Source organism: Phocoena phocoena, chromosome 6 (genome assembly GCF_963924675.1).
Source record: "Phocoena phocoena chromosome 6, mPhoPho1.1, whole genome shotgun sequence".
NCBI lineage: Eukaryota > Metazoa > Chordata > Mammalia > Artiodactyla > Phocoenidae > Phocoena > Phocoena phocoena.
The window spans coordinates 91239133-91253831 of NC_089224.1; the positions used below are offsets into that span (position 1 = coordinate 91239133).

Sequence of the window (14699 nt, forward strand, 5' to 3'; positions counted from 1 at the left end):
ATTTATTTTGGCTGCGCCAGGTCTTAGTTGTGGCACGCAGGATCTTTTTTAGTTGCATCATGTGGGATCTAGTTCCCCACCCAGGGATCCAACCCGGGCTCCCTGCATTGGGAGCATGGAGTCTTAACCGCTGGACCCCCAGGGAAGTCCCAGTAATGCTTCACATTTTTAAAGGTTTTGTGCATATGTCTGGATGCAGAATATGTTCTAGCTGCATGCAGACTTAACAGGGGCTTCCTTTGGAAAACAGAGCAATTTACATTAGAAATGCCTAAATTATGCATGTTTCTACTAATAAAAATTTGAAATTTTTTATCATTATCTTGTAGAAGGTAAATGCGGTCATCTCATTTGCTATAAAGGAAGTGAGAAGTCATTTAAAATATATTTCTGCTGCTTTGACTTTTGTTTCTCAAAAAAGGCTATTTTGTTCATACAAAATGTTAATGTCTTTGACAAATATATAGTCCCCCAATTAGCTTATACCTTACATTTACTATAGCTTGTGCTTTGTAAAAGGTACCCTTTTAAGTGCTTTTCCTATATTAACTCACTTATTTCTCACAACACCTCTCTGAAGTATGTACTGTTGGCGCCCTCATTTAACAGCTGAGACAGCTGAGGCACAGAGCAGTTTAAGTAACTTGCCTGAGATAACGCAGGTGGAGCCAGGATCCAGTCCCAGCCATTGCACCTCCAGAGTCTATTCCTTTAACTTCTCAGATAACTTATCCTCCCCAAATTTGTGGCATCTTGGGGGTTTTTGTAGATTTGTTTAAAACTCTTTGAATAAATGTTAGCATTGGCACCATTTGCTTTTATCATACCTCTTCCACTTCCTTTAAGACATGTCTACTCTTGGTTCATTGACTCAGGAAAAAATATAATGGCAATAACAGATTCCTCTCTTCCCATTAAGGGAGACCCACAGATTTCTATGAATGAATATAATAGCAATATAGGTATTAAGCGTGCTTACTTTCCCACAGATTCACTGCTTTATTTAATGCAATAAATTGAAATAAGTTGCAATAAGTTATATAAAGTTGCTGCCAGAATAGGAGTGATGACCTCACAATGTAGACACCTACTTACTGACATTGTGGAAAATGTCATGTGACAGGTAATTGCTTTACTTGGGCTTGCGCTTGCAATAGTTTATCTATTAGTGTGTATATACGTATGTGTGTGCATTTATTATGTTTATGTTATATTGAAGTAGGCAGTGCAGCACCAAAGGAAAATTGCTTCTTTTTCTGTTTTGCAAAATCAATGAAATGTCACTACTTTTGAGAAAAACAGTCAGTCTGTTCACACCTCCTTCACTTCCTTTGTTTTTTATTTTACTCTTGTCAGTTCATCTGTGACAGTGGATGGGGTCATAATCAGTCTGTGTTGCAACTCCAAGACCAAGTCAGTAGCACTGCAGGTGGCTGGTGGTCAGATACTTAAGTACCTTTGGGGTGAGTATCAAAATGTTAGGAAAGCGGGGGCTTCCCTGGTGGCGCAGTGGTTGAGAGTCCGCCTGCCGATGTAGGGGACACGGGTACGTGCCCTGGTCCGGGATGATCCCACATGCCGCAGAGCGGCTGGGCCCGTGAGCCATGGCCGCTGAGCCTGCGCGTCCGGAGCCTATGCTCCACGGTGGGAGGGGCCACAGCAGTGAGAGGCCCGCGTACCACAAAAAAAAAAAAAGGAAAGCATGTTTATGACTTACGTAGATATTTAATTCTTGAGTACATATACTTGTATCTTATCAGTGTTGCCGTGATTATTAGGTCTTTTAACTACCCTGAAAAACCCTAATCTATAGAGTAGAATCAGCTGGTGTGTTCTCCCTGTATTTTCTCTTGTAATGAACTGGAGTACTTTACTGAGTTTCCAAAACACATTTGGAAAGTGATTTAAATTGCATGTTAAGTATTTTAGCAAGTATTAATGTAACAGTTTTTTTTAACAAAGAGCGGATCAGCTCTTGGTAAACCTCATCTGCCAATCCTGCAGAATCACCCTCTCTGGCTGTTGAACCATGGAAGAACCCTGGTGGATTTCCTGTTCGATTTCCTTATCCGTGCACACAGACCGAACTGGCCATGGTTGGAGGAGAGGTAAGTAAACACAGGCAGAAAAACTTACCACTTAGAGCAGTGACCCAGGAACTGATAGCATTAAGTAGAAAGAGTGTGTACTTTGGAGGTGGACCTGAGTGTCCAATAAATCTCAAGGCAACAATGAGAAGTTACTCACTCTCAACAATGAGAATTTTCCTGAGCCTCAGCCTCTAAATTTCTGAAATGGGATTAAGAGATTGCATGTAGTAGTTAGTTGATTCCTTTCCTTGGAAGTATAAATTCAAAAACAGAAAAATGCAATTGGCAGACGTTTATCCCCATTTGTACAAAACATTCAAAGTTAGTTTATAAGTAACTTTTGGGGACAACAGAAATGTAATCTTTTTTTTTTTTTTTTTTTTTTTTTTTTTTTTTTTTTTAATGCGTTACGCGGGCCTCTCACTGTTGTGGCCTCTCCCGTTGCGGAGGACAGGCTCCGGACGCGCAGGCTCAGCGGCCATGGCTCACGGGCCCAGCCGCTCCGCGGCATGTGGGATCTTCCCAGACCGGGGCACGAACCCGTGTCCCCTGCATCGGCAGGTGGACTCTCAACCACTGCGCCACCAGGGAAGCCCCCAGAAATGTAATCTTGAAACTAGTATTCAGTAGGTTATCATTCATCAAATATTAGAATGCCTATAATTGTGGCCGGTGGTAGATACAGTGGTTACAAAACCAAACAGCTGACTAGTCCCTGCCCTTCTGGAATTTTTAATCTATCAATACGGGTATGGCTGTCCCTTCTGATAGAATGAAGTAAATGAGCAGGGTGTAATGGTAGAGAATAGAGAAGTGTTTGAGGCTAGTTAGAGGATGGTAGCTGTGAGGATGGGGAGACCAACTTTTGGTGGTCTGGGAAAGCCTCTAGGAGGTGGTGGTGTATGTGCTGAGATGTGAAGAAAAAGAAAGCTCTATCTCTAAGAAAGGGAGAGTTCCAGGGAGGAGGAACTATCCATACTGTGAGCTTAGAAGAGCTCAGCTTACTCAAGGAACCTAACGGAAGCAATGGCTAGTCCTTAGTGATAGGCCGTGGGAAAGAGTGTGGCTTTGCTCATTTAACATAGATTGGAAATTGATGATTTTAATCAGGGAGTAGTGTGATGTGCTTCATGGTTTGAAAGGTTATCCTGGCTGCCCAGTAGAGAGTAGGTTGAAAGGGAGGAGAGTGGAAGTGGCTGTGAGTGGAGGCAGTGAGGGGCCAAAAAGTGATACGTTTGAGACATGCATAGGAGATGGAAATGGCGGGGCTTGCTGATGCACTGGATGGCGTCATAGCACACTTTGCACTGGACCGACCACATCTTAGGCATCTTCAGTCCCCGTTACAAGGACCTAGATGTGAAATCATAGGGCAATGGAACCATGTAATAGAAAAGTTTGGTTTAACTAGTTTGGTTAGAATTGTTTGTAATTTCATATTTTATTTCTTTGTAGGAATGTGTCCTCGGTCTGACTGATAGATGTCGCTTTTTCATCAATGACACTGAGGTATCAAGGCTTGTTCTGATACTGGATCTTTTTCAGTCTTGGCTCCAAGTAATATAGCTAACTCTCCCCTTTGCCTCCCTGACCTTTTGTAGGTTGCTTCAAATATCACATCATTTGCAGTATATGATGAGTTTTTATTGTTGACAACTCATTCCCATACTTGCCAGTGTTTTTGCCTGAGAGATGCATCATTGAAAAGTAAGTTTTCAGTGTATAAAATAGAAAGTAGTCCCTGTTCTAATAAGTTCTTAAGTCTTGATGACTTAAGATTGTTGCATACTTTGGCTTTTTATCGTGGAGTCCTAGACTGGAGAAAACTTCTCAAGTTCATTTACTTAGCCCCTGATCGCAACATGATATCTCAGTTGAATCACTCCACATCAGTTAGCAAAGAGAAGGAGGTCCTTCCTTAAGCAGCACATCCTAAGGTAAAAAAAACAATTTTCAGGAAATTTTTTAATATAACTAATATTTTACTTTGAATTACCATGTAGGCACCAAACTGGCAATATGCTCAATCTTCTTTGTAATCTTCCTTTTCTCACTGTGGCAACCCTCCATTGTATATCTGAAGGACTCCATCTCATGGCTCGTAGGAAATCGGCTGCATTTTTTTCTGTGCTCCACGTCCCCCCGCCCAGCGTGTATGTGTGCGCACGCACACAATTTTCTTATGAAAAAGAAAAAGCCCACTTATTTTCTTTGCTTCTATTGATAACTTGGAAACAGGGAATCTTTCACTGATACAATCGTAGCTTTATCAGTACACTAAGACAGAGAGAAGGTGCCCAGTCCTCCCTGTGTTTTCCATATCAGTTGAGACGTTGTGTATGGGCATGTGCATGAGGGCTCTGTGAGAGCACAAAATTCTGGGATAAGATTGTTTATCAGAGGGGCTAATGGTCTTGAGGCTGAGTAAGAGAGCAGTACGGCTTAGTTGTTAATGGCTTCCTTCTACTTTGGATAACATGCAGTTTCAGCTGTGGTTAGTGGAGAGTGGCTTGTCCTGACAGTGATTCTTAAGGCTTAGCCTATGGTGTCTTTAGCATTACAGGCAGGTCTGAGCAGCAGCCATGTGTCTAATGGGGAATCTCTGCGGAAGGTGGAGAGGGGTTCACGCATTGTCACTGTTGTGCCCCAGGACACAAAGCTTATATTACAGGTAAGCTGATTTTTCAGGCTATGTTTCTGATAGTCATTTGACAATAAATACCAAACAGAATTCTTGTGGATTATATTTTAAGCTGTCTTATCATTTTTGTTAAGTTATTATAAGCCTTTCTTTGCTAAGTTCTCTGTTAGCTTTATACAAAGGAGTGTTAATACAGGTTCTGCCCCGTAAGGCTAAGAGGGAAACTTCTCTTAAAAATCAAAATAAATTTTGAGCATAACTAAATTTTGCCAAAGATAATGCTCATTTTACAGTGTTGTGTTAGTTCTCTAAGAGTTAGGTAAAATTGTATATCCTGGGTATTTAATTTTTTTCTATTTAGTTAAAAATGTTATTGATTTGATTTATTTATTTTAAGATGCCAAGGGGAAACTTAGAAGTTGTTCATCATCGAGCCCTGGTTTTAGCTCAAATTCGGAAGTGGTTGGACAAGTAAGTACCATGTATATGAGTAGTTAGCTTATTGTTATGACTTATGTGTGAAGACAGCAAGTATTTAAGATTTTTAAAACTTAAAAGTCTTTAAATCTTTCATTACATATATCTTCAATCAGGTTCTCAGAGGCTCTCTTTTTTTCACACTTTGATTCTTATATCGTGTGGTGTAATAAACATTCCTAGCAGAAGGGATCATGAGGCTCATTGTACGAAACAGGGCTTCCTAGCCTAAGGGGAACGATACAGGCTTTAGATGGCCTATGAACCCGGGGAATTTTTACACCATCCTGTGTCTATGTGTATTTCTCTTGCTAGAAGGCCCAAGGCTTTCAGCAGACTTATAAAAAGGCCTGTGACCCAAAAATGCCTGAGCCACTGTTGTGAAGGAAATGATCCATTGTTTGAATCTCTGAATTTGGGGGAAACTTTATATTGGAAAGATGTTTACTAACATTTTGTTAAAAAAGAAAGTAGCTCTAAGTTCCATAATGATTTTCTTGTGTGCGTGTGTGTGGATATAGTTCTCAACCGGCCATGATGACTAAATCACACCTTTTAGGATGGTAGATGAATCTGGTCCCTGATTTTTTTCATTCTATGATTTCAGAGTAGAATTCCAGTAGTAGTTGGGCTATAGTCTTAATTTTAACTGGTTTATATCATTATGAAAATATGCTGAGTCCAGGGAGCTTACTTTTTGTGAAATGCCCTCTCTGTCCATTTTCTGTCTCTTCACAGGCTAATGTTTAAAGAAGCATTTGAATGCATGAGAAAACTGAGAATTAATCTCAATCTGATTCATGATCATAACCCTAAGGTAACATTCTAAATCTGATATTTATCATAGCTTACCATAGACTTGAACTAAGATGATCTGAACTAAAATGTTTTACCTTTTTTTATTCTTTTCTTGGGTAGGTGTTTCTTGAAAATGTGGAAACCTTCATAAGACAGATAGACTCTGTAAATCATATTAATCTGTTTTTCACAGAATTGAAGTAAGTATTTTGAATAATTCATGAGTATCACATGCATAATTTTCTCTCTTCTGGTTAAGGAAATCAGACAGATAAATAGAGGAGAAAAATTACTTTCCAATATAATTTTTTTAATCTCTAACTCTTAGATGCCACATGTACTGGATTTTCAATCTTTTCCCTTTTTAAAACTAAGACTTTAAAAGATGTCATTTAGAATTATTATTTGACTTTAATTTTAGGTGTACATAAAAAACTATTAATTGAAATAAATGGTGTCTTTTTCTGCGATGACTTTTTTCTAACTATTTTAATTTTTTTCTAACCTTTTAATGAAAAATTTTAAACATATAGAAAAGTTGAGAAAATTGTCCAGTGAGCATCCTGTACCAGCACCTAGATTCTATAGTTCATATTTTCCTGTATTTGCTTTATCACTATTTCCCATGTGTCCATCCACCATTCTTTTTTTTTTTTTCCTAATGCACTTTTTAAAAAAATTAATTTATTTTTGCCTGCATTGGGTCTTCATTGCTGCATGTGGGCTTTCTCTAGTTGTGGTGAGCGGGGGCTACTCTTCGTTGTGGTGCACAGGCTTCTCATTGTGGTGGCTTCTCTTGTTGGAGAGCACAGGCTCTAGGCACGCAGGCTTCAGTAGTTGTGGCATGTGGGCTCAGTAGTTGTGGCTCACGGGCTAGAGAGCGCAGGCTCAGTAGTTGTGGCGCACGGGCTTAGTTGCTCCGTGGCATGTGGGATCTTCCCAGACCAGGGCTCAAACCTGTGTCCCCTGCATTAGCAGGCGGACTCTTAACCACTGCGCCACCAGGGAAGTCCCCACCCTTCATCTTTAGACAAATTTCGAGGTAATTACAGGCATCCGTCCACTTTACCTGTCAGTACTTCACCTTGCATAACATTAACTAGAGCATATTCTTTGTGTATGGGGTCCCCCCGCATGTCAAATTTATATGTAATGAAATGCACAGATTATAAGTGTACCATTCACTGAGTTTTGACAAAGGTATACTTCCATGTAATCTTGACCCCTATCAAGATAGAGAACATTTCCTTCATCTCAGAAAGTTCCCCCAAATCCCTTCTCATTTATTCTTTGTCCTCACCCTCTTGGCAACTGCTTTTTTGAGTTTTTCACTGTAGATCAGTTTTGCCTGTTCAAGAACTTTATATAAATGAATCATATAGTATACTATCTTGAGATTCATCCGTGTTTTTGCATGTATCACTAGTTTATTCCTTTTTATTGCTGAGTAGTATGCCATAGTGTAAACATACTGCAGTTTATTTCTTCAATCTCCTGTGGGTGGACAGCTGGACCGTACCCAGTTTGGGGCTATATGAATGTAACATCTGTAAACATTAACATACGAGTCTTCTGTGGATATGTTTCCATTTTCTCAGCAAGTTTTTCCATTTTTCACCATATATGAATATTTTTAAAATTAAACTCTTCCAAAAGCCATTTTTTATTTATTATCTCATCGGCACTCCAACATATATGTTAGTAGTTTGATAGCTGGGACATATGTTCAGTTAGTGACCTTGTAATACACACTTGTTCTCAGGGAAGAAGATGTTACAAAAACCATGTACCCTCCACCAGTTACCAGCACTGTCCAGCTGTCCAGCGATCCTGATGGGAAAAAAGTAGACCTTATCTGCGATGCTATGAGAGCAGCCATGGAGAACATAAATCCTCACAAGTACGTGTGCTGTCGTTAGTTGGCATCTTTTGAGTAACAGAAGTGTGTAGTTGTTTCTCTTCAGCTTGCTCATCTTTCTTATTCTGGTGTACTTCACTTATTACTTCAGGTACTGCCTATCAATACTCACCTCTCACGTGAAAAAAACCACCCCAGAACTGGAAATTGTGCTGCAGAAGGTACACGAGCTTCAAGGTAGAGACATGCTGACAGAGTGTGTGTATCGGGGCCTCGACTGACATCGGGTCTTTGGTCTTCTGGAGATCACACTGACCAGGACCAGGGTCACATCACTGATTTGGCGTGTGGCTTTTTCGTCTCCATTTTAAAACCTGGGTCCATTTCTTTGAATGCTGCCCTATAAAGCTTGTACAAGAGTCAGGGCTTCCCTGGTGGTGCAGTGGTTGAGAGTCCACCTGCCGGTGCAGGGGACGCAGGTTCGTGCCCCGGTCTGGGAAGATCCCACATGCCATGGAGTGGCTGGGCCCGTGAGCCATGGCCACTGAGCCTGTGCTCCGCAACGGGAGAGGCCACAACAGTGAGAGGCCCGCGTACCACACACAAAAAAAAAAAGTCAAAAGAATATATTCATCTGGTGTCCAGTTCTGCCAGAAAAACGCATTACTTTGTCTTTTTGGTTATGTTGCTAGGTGTGTGGGTTTTTTCCCCAAATGGTTTTGTTCTGTTTTGTTTTCTTACACGCTGATAGGAAGTGCTGCACCTGTTCCTGATGCTGTGAGTGCTGAAGAGGCCCTGAAGTATTTGCTGCTTCTTGTAGATGTTAATGAATTATATGATCATTCTCTTGGGACCTATAACTTTGATTTGGTCCTCATGGTAGCTGAGAAGTCACAGAAGGTATGTGGAGTTACTACTTAGACATACTTCTTATTTTTGTTTATGCGAACATGGTAGTATGAAACAGTGCTCCTGACACTGCAGTGTTTGGTCTGATGTTAAGGCTGTGAGGACAGGCCTCGAGGCAGAACTGTTAGTCTCCAGGACCCATACTTCCAAGCTCATTCTCTGTTGCTGTTCTGGGCTTACCAAAGTGTTTTGATTGCTAGGTTGAGCAATCGAAATAAAATTACTGGGTTATTTTTAAGCTTATAGGCATTAAGTGTGAACAAATTCTTCTCTTATAAAGGAAATATAACAAATGATTCATATTCCAGTCGAGTTCTATCATGTAGCTTCTTTTACCAGTGCAAATTGGGAACCTGGACAATATGCCCATATGTTAAGGCATTTTTACCAAAAGTGGTTTTATGTAGTTTGGTTTTATATATAATTAATATATGAATACACTACATATTTTAAAAATGATGTAGCTTTCGTTTCATTGCTATAATTATTATATGCTTATTTTTATAAGTAATATAATCATGAGCAATAAAATTGTCCTTTAAAAAAATTTTTTTTTTAATTTTTAGGATCCCAAAGAATACCTTCCGTTTCTAAATACACTTAAGAAAATGGAAATGAATTATCAGCGGTTCACTATAGACAAATATTTGAAACGGTATGAAAAAGCCATTGGCCACCTCAGCAAATGTGGTAAGTGTGAGGGTTAGTATGTTTATTTCTGCTTCAAATATTCTTTGGAACTAGGGAGGGTATAAATTGCAATCAAATGTTAGACAGACTGATTTCAATTTCCACACCTGAAAATGTTAACAATTACGTACGCGCACCTTATTTTTATCATATGTTTTGAAAAGCTGAGGGTAAAGCAGATGTCTTTGAATGAACGGGAGGAGCTCCATAGCTAAGAAGATAGAGCAGATGCTTCTGAGTCAAGAGTGATCATCCTCGAAATTCACTTCAGTGTCTTAAAATCAAAATTGGTTGATAACTCACTCTTCTCGTGGTGTTTGCAGACACCTGAAGGAAACCCAGCTTGTCTGAGTGGCCATGCCTACTGGCAGTGCCCTGACACAGTTTTGACTGGCAGTGATGTGGAGTCGAAGCAGCACGATGCCGGGTGTTGTGCTTCACCCCATCCCTGACCAGTACTGGAGCCTCACGCTTCAGCAGTTATGACTCTTTCCTAAGGGCTGAGACGGGGACAAGGAAGAGTCACCTGGGGTGCTTGTTAAGCATTCAGCTTCTGGCTTCCTTGGAGGATCTGGTTCAGCTGGGCTGGGACGGGACTCAGGCGTGTGTATGGTTAATAAGCTCCCCAGGTGATTCTTACTAAGGAGGCTGAGCAAACACTGGGCTGGATGGTCATTCATCAGAGGTAGTGTAAAATTCCTTTTAAGTAGAACTCTCATTCCAACTGGTGCCTCTCATACCTCAGAATCTGCAGTGGTGCTCATTAAAGCTCACACTCCTGCATTCCCGTTCTCCAGATACTCTAATTATGCAGGTCTTAAAAAGGTCCCTTGTTGATTTTATGTAGGGACCATTGGTAGAAATGAAATCCATTATGCTTCCCAAGTCTCAAGCTTGTGTGTGTATGAATCTTATTCCTGTAGGACCGGAGTACTTCCCAGAATGCTTAAACTTAATAAAAGATAAAAACTTGTATAACGAAGCTCTGAAGTTATATCCACCAAACTCGCAGCAGTACAAGGTGTGTAGCATGTGAAATGAGGCTCTCCTGATTTTGCTTTGTGCTTTAGTTGGAGAAGGAAGAGGCTCCTGGAGTCCCTGACACTGTCCTTGGTTTCAAGGTTTATCTTCAAACTAATTAGCCTCATCTCGAACTTATCTGGGAGAAAGGCCCTGACCTGTTCCTCTTCTTAAGAACTTGCCCAGGCAAGAAACCTAGGCGTTGTCTCTGGATCCTCCTGGGGAATACCATGGCAGTTTCCATCCTGCCCCTCCTCCAGCCCAAACTCACGATCTTCCTGAATAGTGCTGATCTTTCCCATGTATTTCTGCATAAAGTTTGGTTCGCTTGTGTGAACAAACATCTGTTTAGCTTTTCTCATATGCAGATACTTTGCTTATCAGCTAAATGTATTATAATTCTTACAACAACCTGGTAGGTGTTGTGCACAATTTTCAAATGAGGAACCACCTTGCCTCAGGACCTGGAACGTGAGGTGGCCGACCTGGGATATGGAGCCCGTGCCATCATCACCACCATTTTCAGTTTGTCCACAAATTGCACACGTCTTTCTGTGATCTGGCCCATGCCTGCTTCTTTATCATCAGCTGCCTCTGGCAGCCCTCTACCTCCACTTCCTTTAGCCCCCTGTCCTTCTAAACTCTCGGGTCTCCTCTGCCAGAAAGCCATTCCTGGCTGAGGGGCCAAACACTGAGCTCCCAGAGCACCTTGTTCTAACCTTGGGGATGGCATTTATCAATCTGCTATTTACTGATTTGTTGCCCCACCAGGCTGTGGGTTTCCTTAAGGGCAGGGACCCTGTGTTATGTCCCCCTGTTTCCCTGCCTCATACTGAGCCTGGGGAATAGAGAATTTGGCCAAAGCCTGCCTCTTTGCTCTCATTTGCCTTATCTGTTCGTCTCCTGTGCCCTCTGTGCTTCAGTCATACCAGCCTTTTTGTCCTTTCCTGTGCATTCCATACCCATTCCTGCCCGATGGCCATGGTGCTTTCTGTGCTATTGGCGTGGAGTACTGTCCCGTAACTCTTCACATGGCTTCTAATCCTCACAGCCCTCTGAAACAGCACTTCCATCACTCTATCCCTTTACCACTATCTGCCATTATGCTGTCGACCACAGTGTGTTTGTAAGTTCGTACTCTTTCACCACAAGAGCAGGAAGTTGGGAGTGGTTCTTGTTACTGTTTATTTTTTCTGTTTGTTTGTTTTTGCTTTGTTTGGCTTTATTTTTTGCTTTGCTGTGTTACTCCCACTGCCCTGAATAGTACTCAGTAATTATTTGTTGGATGAATACATGGCACATCCTCAGTAAGGTTTTGAGTGGAAGAAAGATTGAATTCAGTGGTCATCCACAGGGTTTTTCTAAGTCATTCCAGGGAGTTTCAAGTATAATGACTGAGGCAGCCTACCTTGGAGATTTAAAAAAACAGTTATCACCTGTCCTCACCAACCCTTTGTCTCTTCCTGTCCCAGGACATCAGCATTGCTTACGGGGAACACCTGCTGCAGGAGCACCTGTGTGAGCCAGCAGGGCTCGTGTTCGCCCGCTGTGGTGCCCACGAGAAAGCTCTCAGTGCCTTTGTGGCTTGTGGCAGTTGGCAGCAAGCTCTCTGTGTGGCAGCCCAGCTTCACTTGACCAAAGACCAGCTGGCTGGGCTGGGCAGAACTCTGGCAGGTAAACACGCCATTAGGTTCTCCCAGATAACCTCTAATGGCTTTGTGTCTCTGTGGTTTTGTTTGGCAGTTTTGCAGACGTGTGTCAGGTGGGAGCACACCTTGGTGCACTGTCATGTGCATGGGTAAAGGTTAATTTGGAGTGGCTTATTAGGTCGAGTAAAAATTAAACTGCTACGAGAGTTCCCCCAATACAATGGCACAATAAAGAAAGCAGTTTACTTGTCTCTCTCATGGCACTAACAAGTCCTCCCATGGTGCGGATCTGCCATCTCTTGGGCAGAGAGTTGAAGGTGGATTTTCTCCACATCTGTATTCCAGTCCTCAGGAAGGGGAAAAGCTGGAATCGTGAGAGAACACTCAAAGTTGGAAATGATCTAGCTAACACTTTTCTCTACCTCATTCACCAAACTCACACTTTACAGGACACCGGGTACAGTGTAGCTGGGTAGCAATGTGCCCTGCGAGAATGTAAAGAAGAATTTCCAAGTGGGACTGTTCAAATATAGCCAATAGATCATTGGAAACCATAATAGCAATTTTCAGAAATGAAGCCAAATGTATAAGCAGAGTGAAAGCAAAGGCAGTTTAGCTGTGTCAGGATCTAGGGATTGCCTGAACTGGCGGTGAGGTTATTCCACAGTCTGATTTCTTAGACTGGAGTGGCATTCCCAGAGTGCCTGGGAGAAGTGACGGGTGCGGCTCTGGCCCTCTCAGCCATGGTTGAAGTGGGTGAGTGGCTGGTATATTTTCCCCCTACCTTTTCAAGAGTCTTGTAAATACTGTTATGATCTCCCCATAAAAAGCAGTCCTGAAAAATAATCCAAACTATATCCTGTTAAATGTACGTACATATTCTCTTGAGTAATTTCACATTGGTTTTTTTTCCTTTGGGATTATAAAAATGTGTGAGATGATCACTTTTCTCTTTCTGGCATTTGCTGGTTATTAGATCTGTGGACTCTTTTATAAGCCCTTTCAATTTCCAAGTACTCCTTTTACAAGTACTGAGAAATCCTTATGTGAGTCTTATTAACTATTCATTCTGGCTCCGTTGATACTTCTGGAAACTTGTTATTTGTAGTTTAAATTTTCTAGTTCTGTTCTTGGTGTCTGTTATCTTCTCTTACATTCTTTTCAACTCTTAGCTTGCTGTGTGTCATGCCTTATAATGGAGTGCACCTAGTTCTCCCACATGCTTAGCAGAAAAAGGTGGAGAAGACAGTGCTCAAAGATTTTTGAGAAATGTTACAAGGTGGAGTCACTTCATGTGTACATTTAACTTAGTTTACACAAGTCACCAAAAGGAAGAAAAGATAGCTTTTGAAACAGTGGAGATGACTCTTCCTGGTTTTGTCAGTGATAATGTGCCCTGGAGTTAGCATGAAATGGGAGATGTGACTCTGCCAGCCCCTTAGTTAACTCTGGGTTCTGTGTGCCTCTCATAGTGTAATTATCTCAACTGGGCTAAAAATGAGTCTCAGATATGAAGATACTGCAAGACCCCTGACATAAGCCAACTACCCCCATCTAGTGCTCAACCAAAGAAACAGCAGCCTCTTCCTATTAGAGGAAAAACTGGATTAGTGCGAGATGCTAGGTCAGTTTCCCATATGTGTGCCTTTGTAAGCATTTTTCATGACTGATTTTGACTGTATGTGATTTTCACGTCCCATGCTAAATTTTGATTGTAACTGCCATTTAAGATAGGACCCCTTGGTATTCCTGCCTCTCTCTCTCATAGAAATTCACAAAGTATATAGTTTGATACACAATAAAGACATATTAATGAAGCATTTCAGCAAAAGAACGCTTAACTCTATCTTACCCAGTGCTTCACAAACGTACTTGACCTGAGAATGGTTTCTTGGTCCTGCCTTTTATGATTCTTCGAGCAGTCTTGAGGAACACTTGAAAATGCTATTTTAAAGCAGTTCACTTTGAATGTATACTCTGTAGAGCTCAGTCTCCAATTTGTAGGAGACCATTTTGATGTAAATAGTACCACCTAAAACCGTTTCAACTTGAGTTTTGGGAATACAGTTCTTAGTAAGCCGACTGTGCTCAGATGCTTACTGTCTTTGCAGGAAAGCTAGCTGAGCAGAGGAAGCACTGCGACGCAGCCACAGTTTTGGAACAGTACGCCCAGGTAAACTCAGTGACTCCCATTCACACCCCCACCCCCAATCAATAAGCAAGGGCTTCCCAGTTGTACCTTAGTGATCATGACAATTAAAGGAACTGTGGGTATTTAGGAAATCCAGAGAGAGTATTTCCCCTGAGGGTCTCCCATCTTGCTGGCTTGACTTGGTAATCTAAATTCAGTATATCTCTAAGTAATTACACTTGTTGTGACAAAGAACTCTATTATAATATGCACTAGTGGCTTGACCTTGGTAGAAAGTATAAATTAAATCTGAAGGGAATTATACCTTTTATATTAACTTGCCAAAGTAGAAACAATGAGAAAAGACCATTCTCAACCAAAGGGATGGAGCGTTACACCCTTTTCTGGCTTTCACTCCCGTTCTTTCTGTTGGAAA

At 41.4% G+C, this 14699-nt stretch overlaps 1 protein-coding gene across 1 annotated transcript in view; it reads left to right on the forward strand.

Moving 5' to 3' along the window:
* The window catches only part of ELP1 (elongator acetyltransferase complex subunit 1), a 56213-nt gene that overhangs the window by 20640 nt on the left and 20874 nt on the right, over positions 1–14699 (forward strand). Inside the window, exons 14-28 of the mRNA XM_065879817.1 lie at positions 1357–1463; positions 2005–2108; positions 3546–3599; positions 3692–3797; positions 4646–4761; positions 5129–5202; positions 5947–6025; positions 6127–6206; positions 7769–7906; positions 8016–8101; positions 8616–8764; positions 9340–9463; positions 10387–10484; positions 11956–12157; positions 14244–14305. Coding sequence (XP_065735889.1) covers positions 1357–1463; positions 2005–2108; positions 3546–3599; positions 3692–3797; positions 4646–4761; positions 5129–5202; positions 5947–6025; positions 6127–6206; positions 7769–7906; positions 8016–8101; positions 8616–8764; positions 9340–9463; positions 10387–10484; positions 11956–12157; positions 14244–14305 — 1579 coding nt within the window. The remainder of the gene's footprint in view (positions 1–1356; positions 1464–2004; positions 2109–3545; positions 3600–3691; positions 3798–4645; positions 4762–5128; positions 5203–5946; positions 6026–6126; positions 6207–7768; positions 7907–8015; positions 8102–8615; positions 8765–9339; positions 9464–10386; positions 10485–11955; positions 12158–14243; positions 14306–14699) is intronic.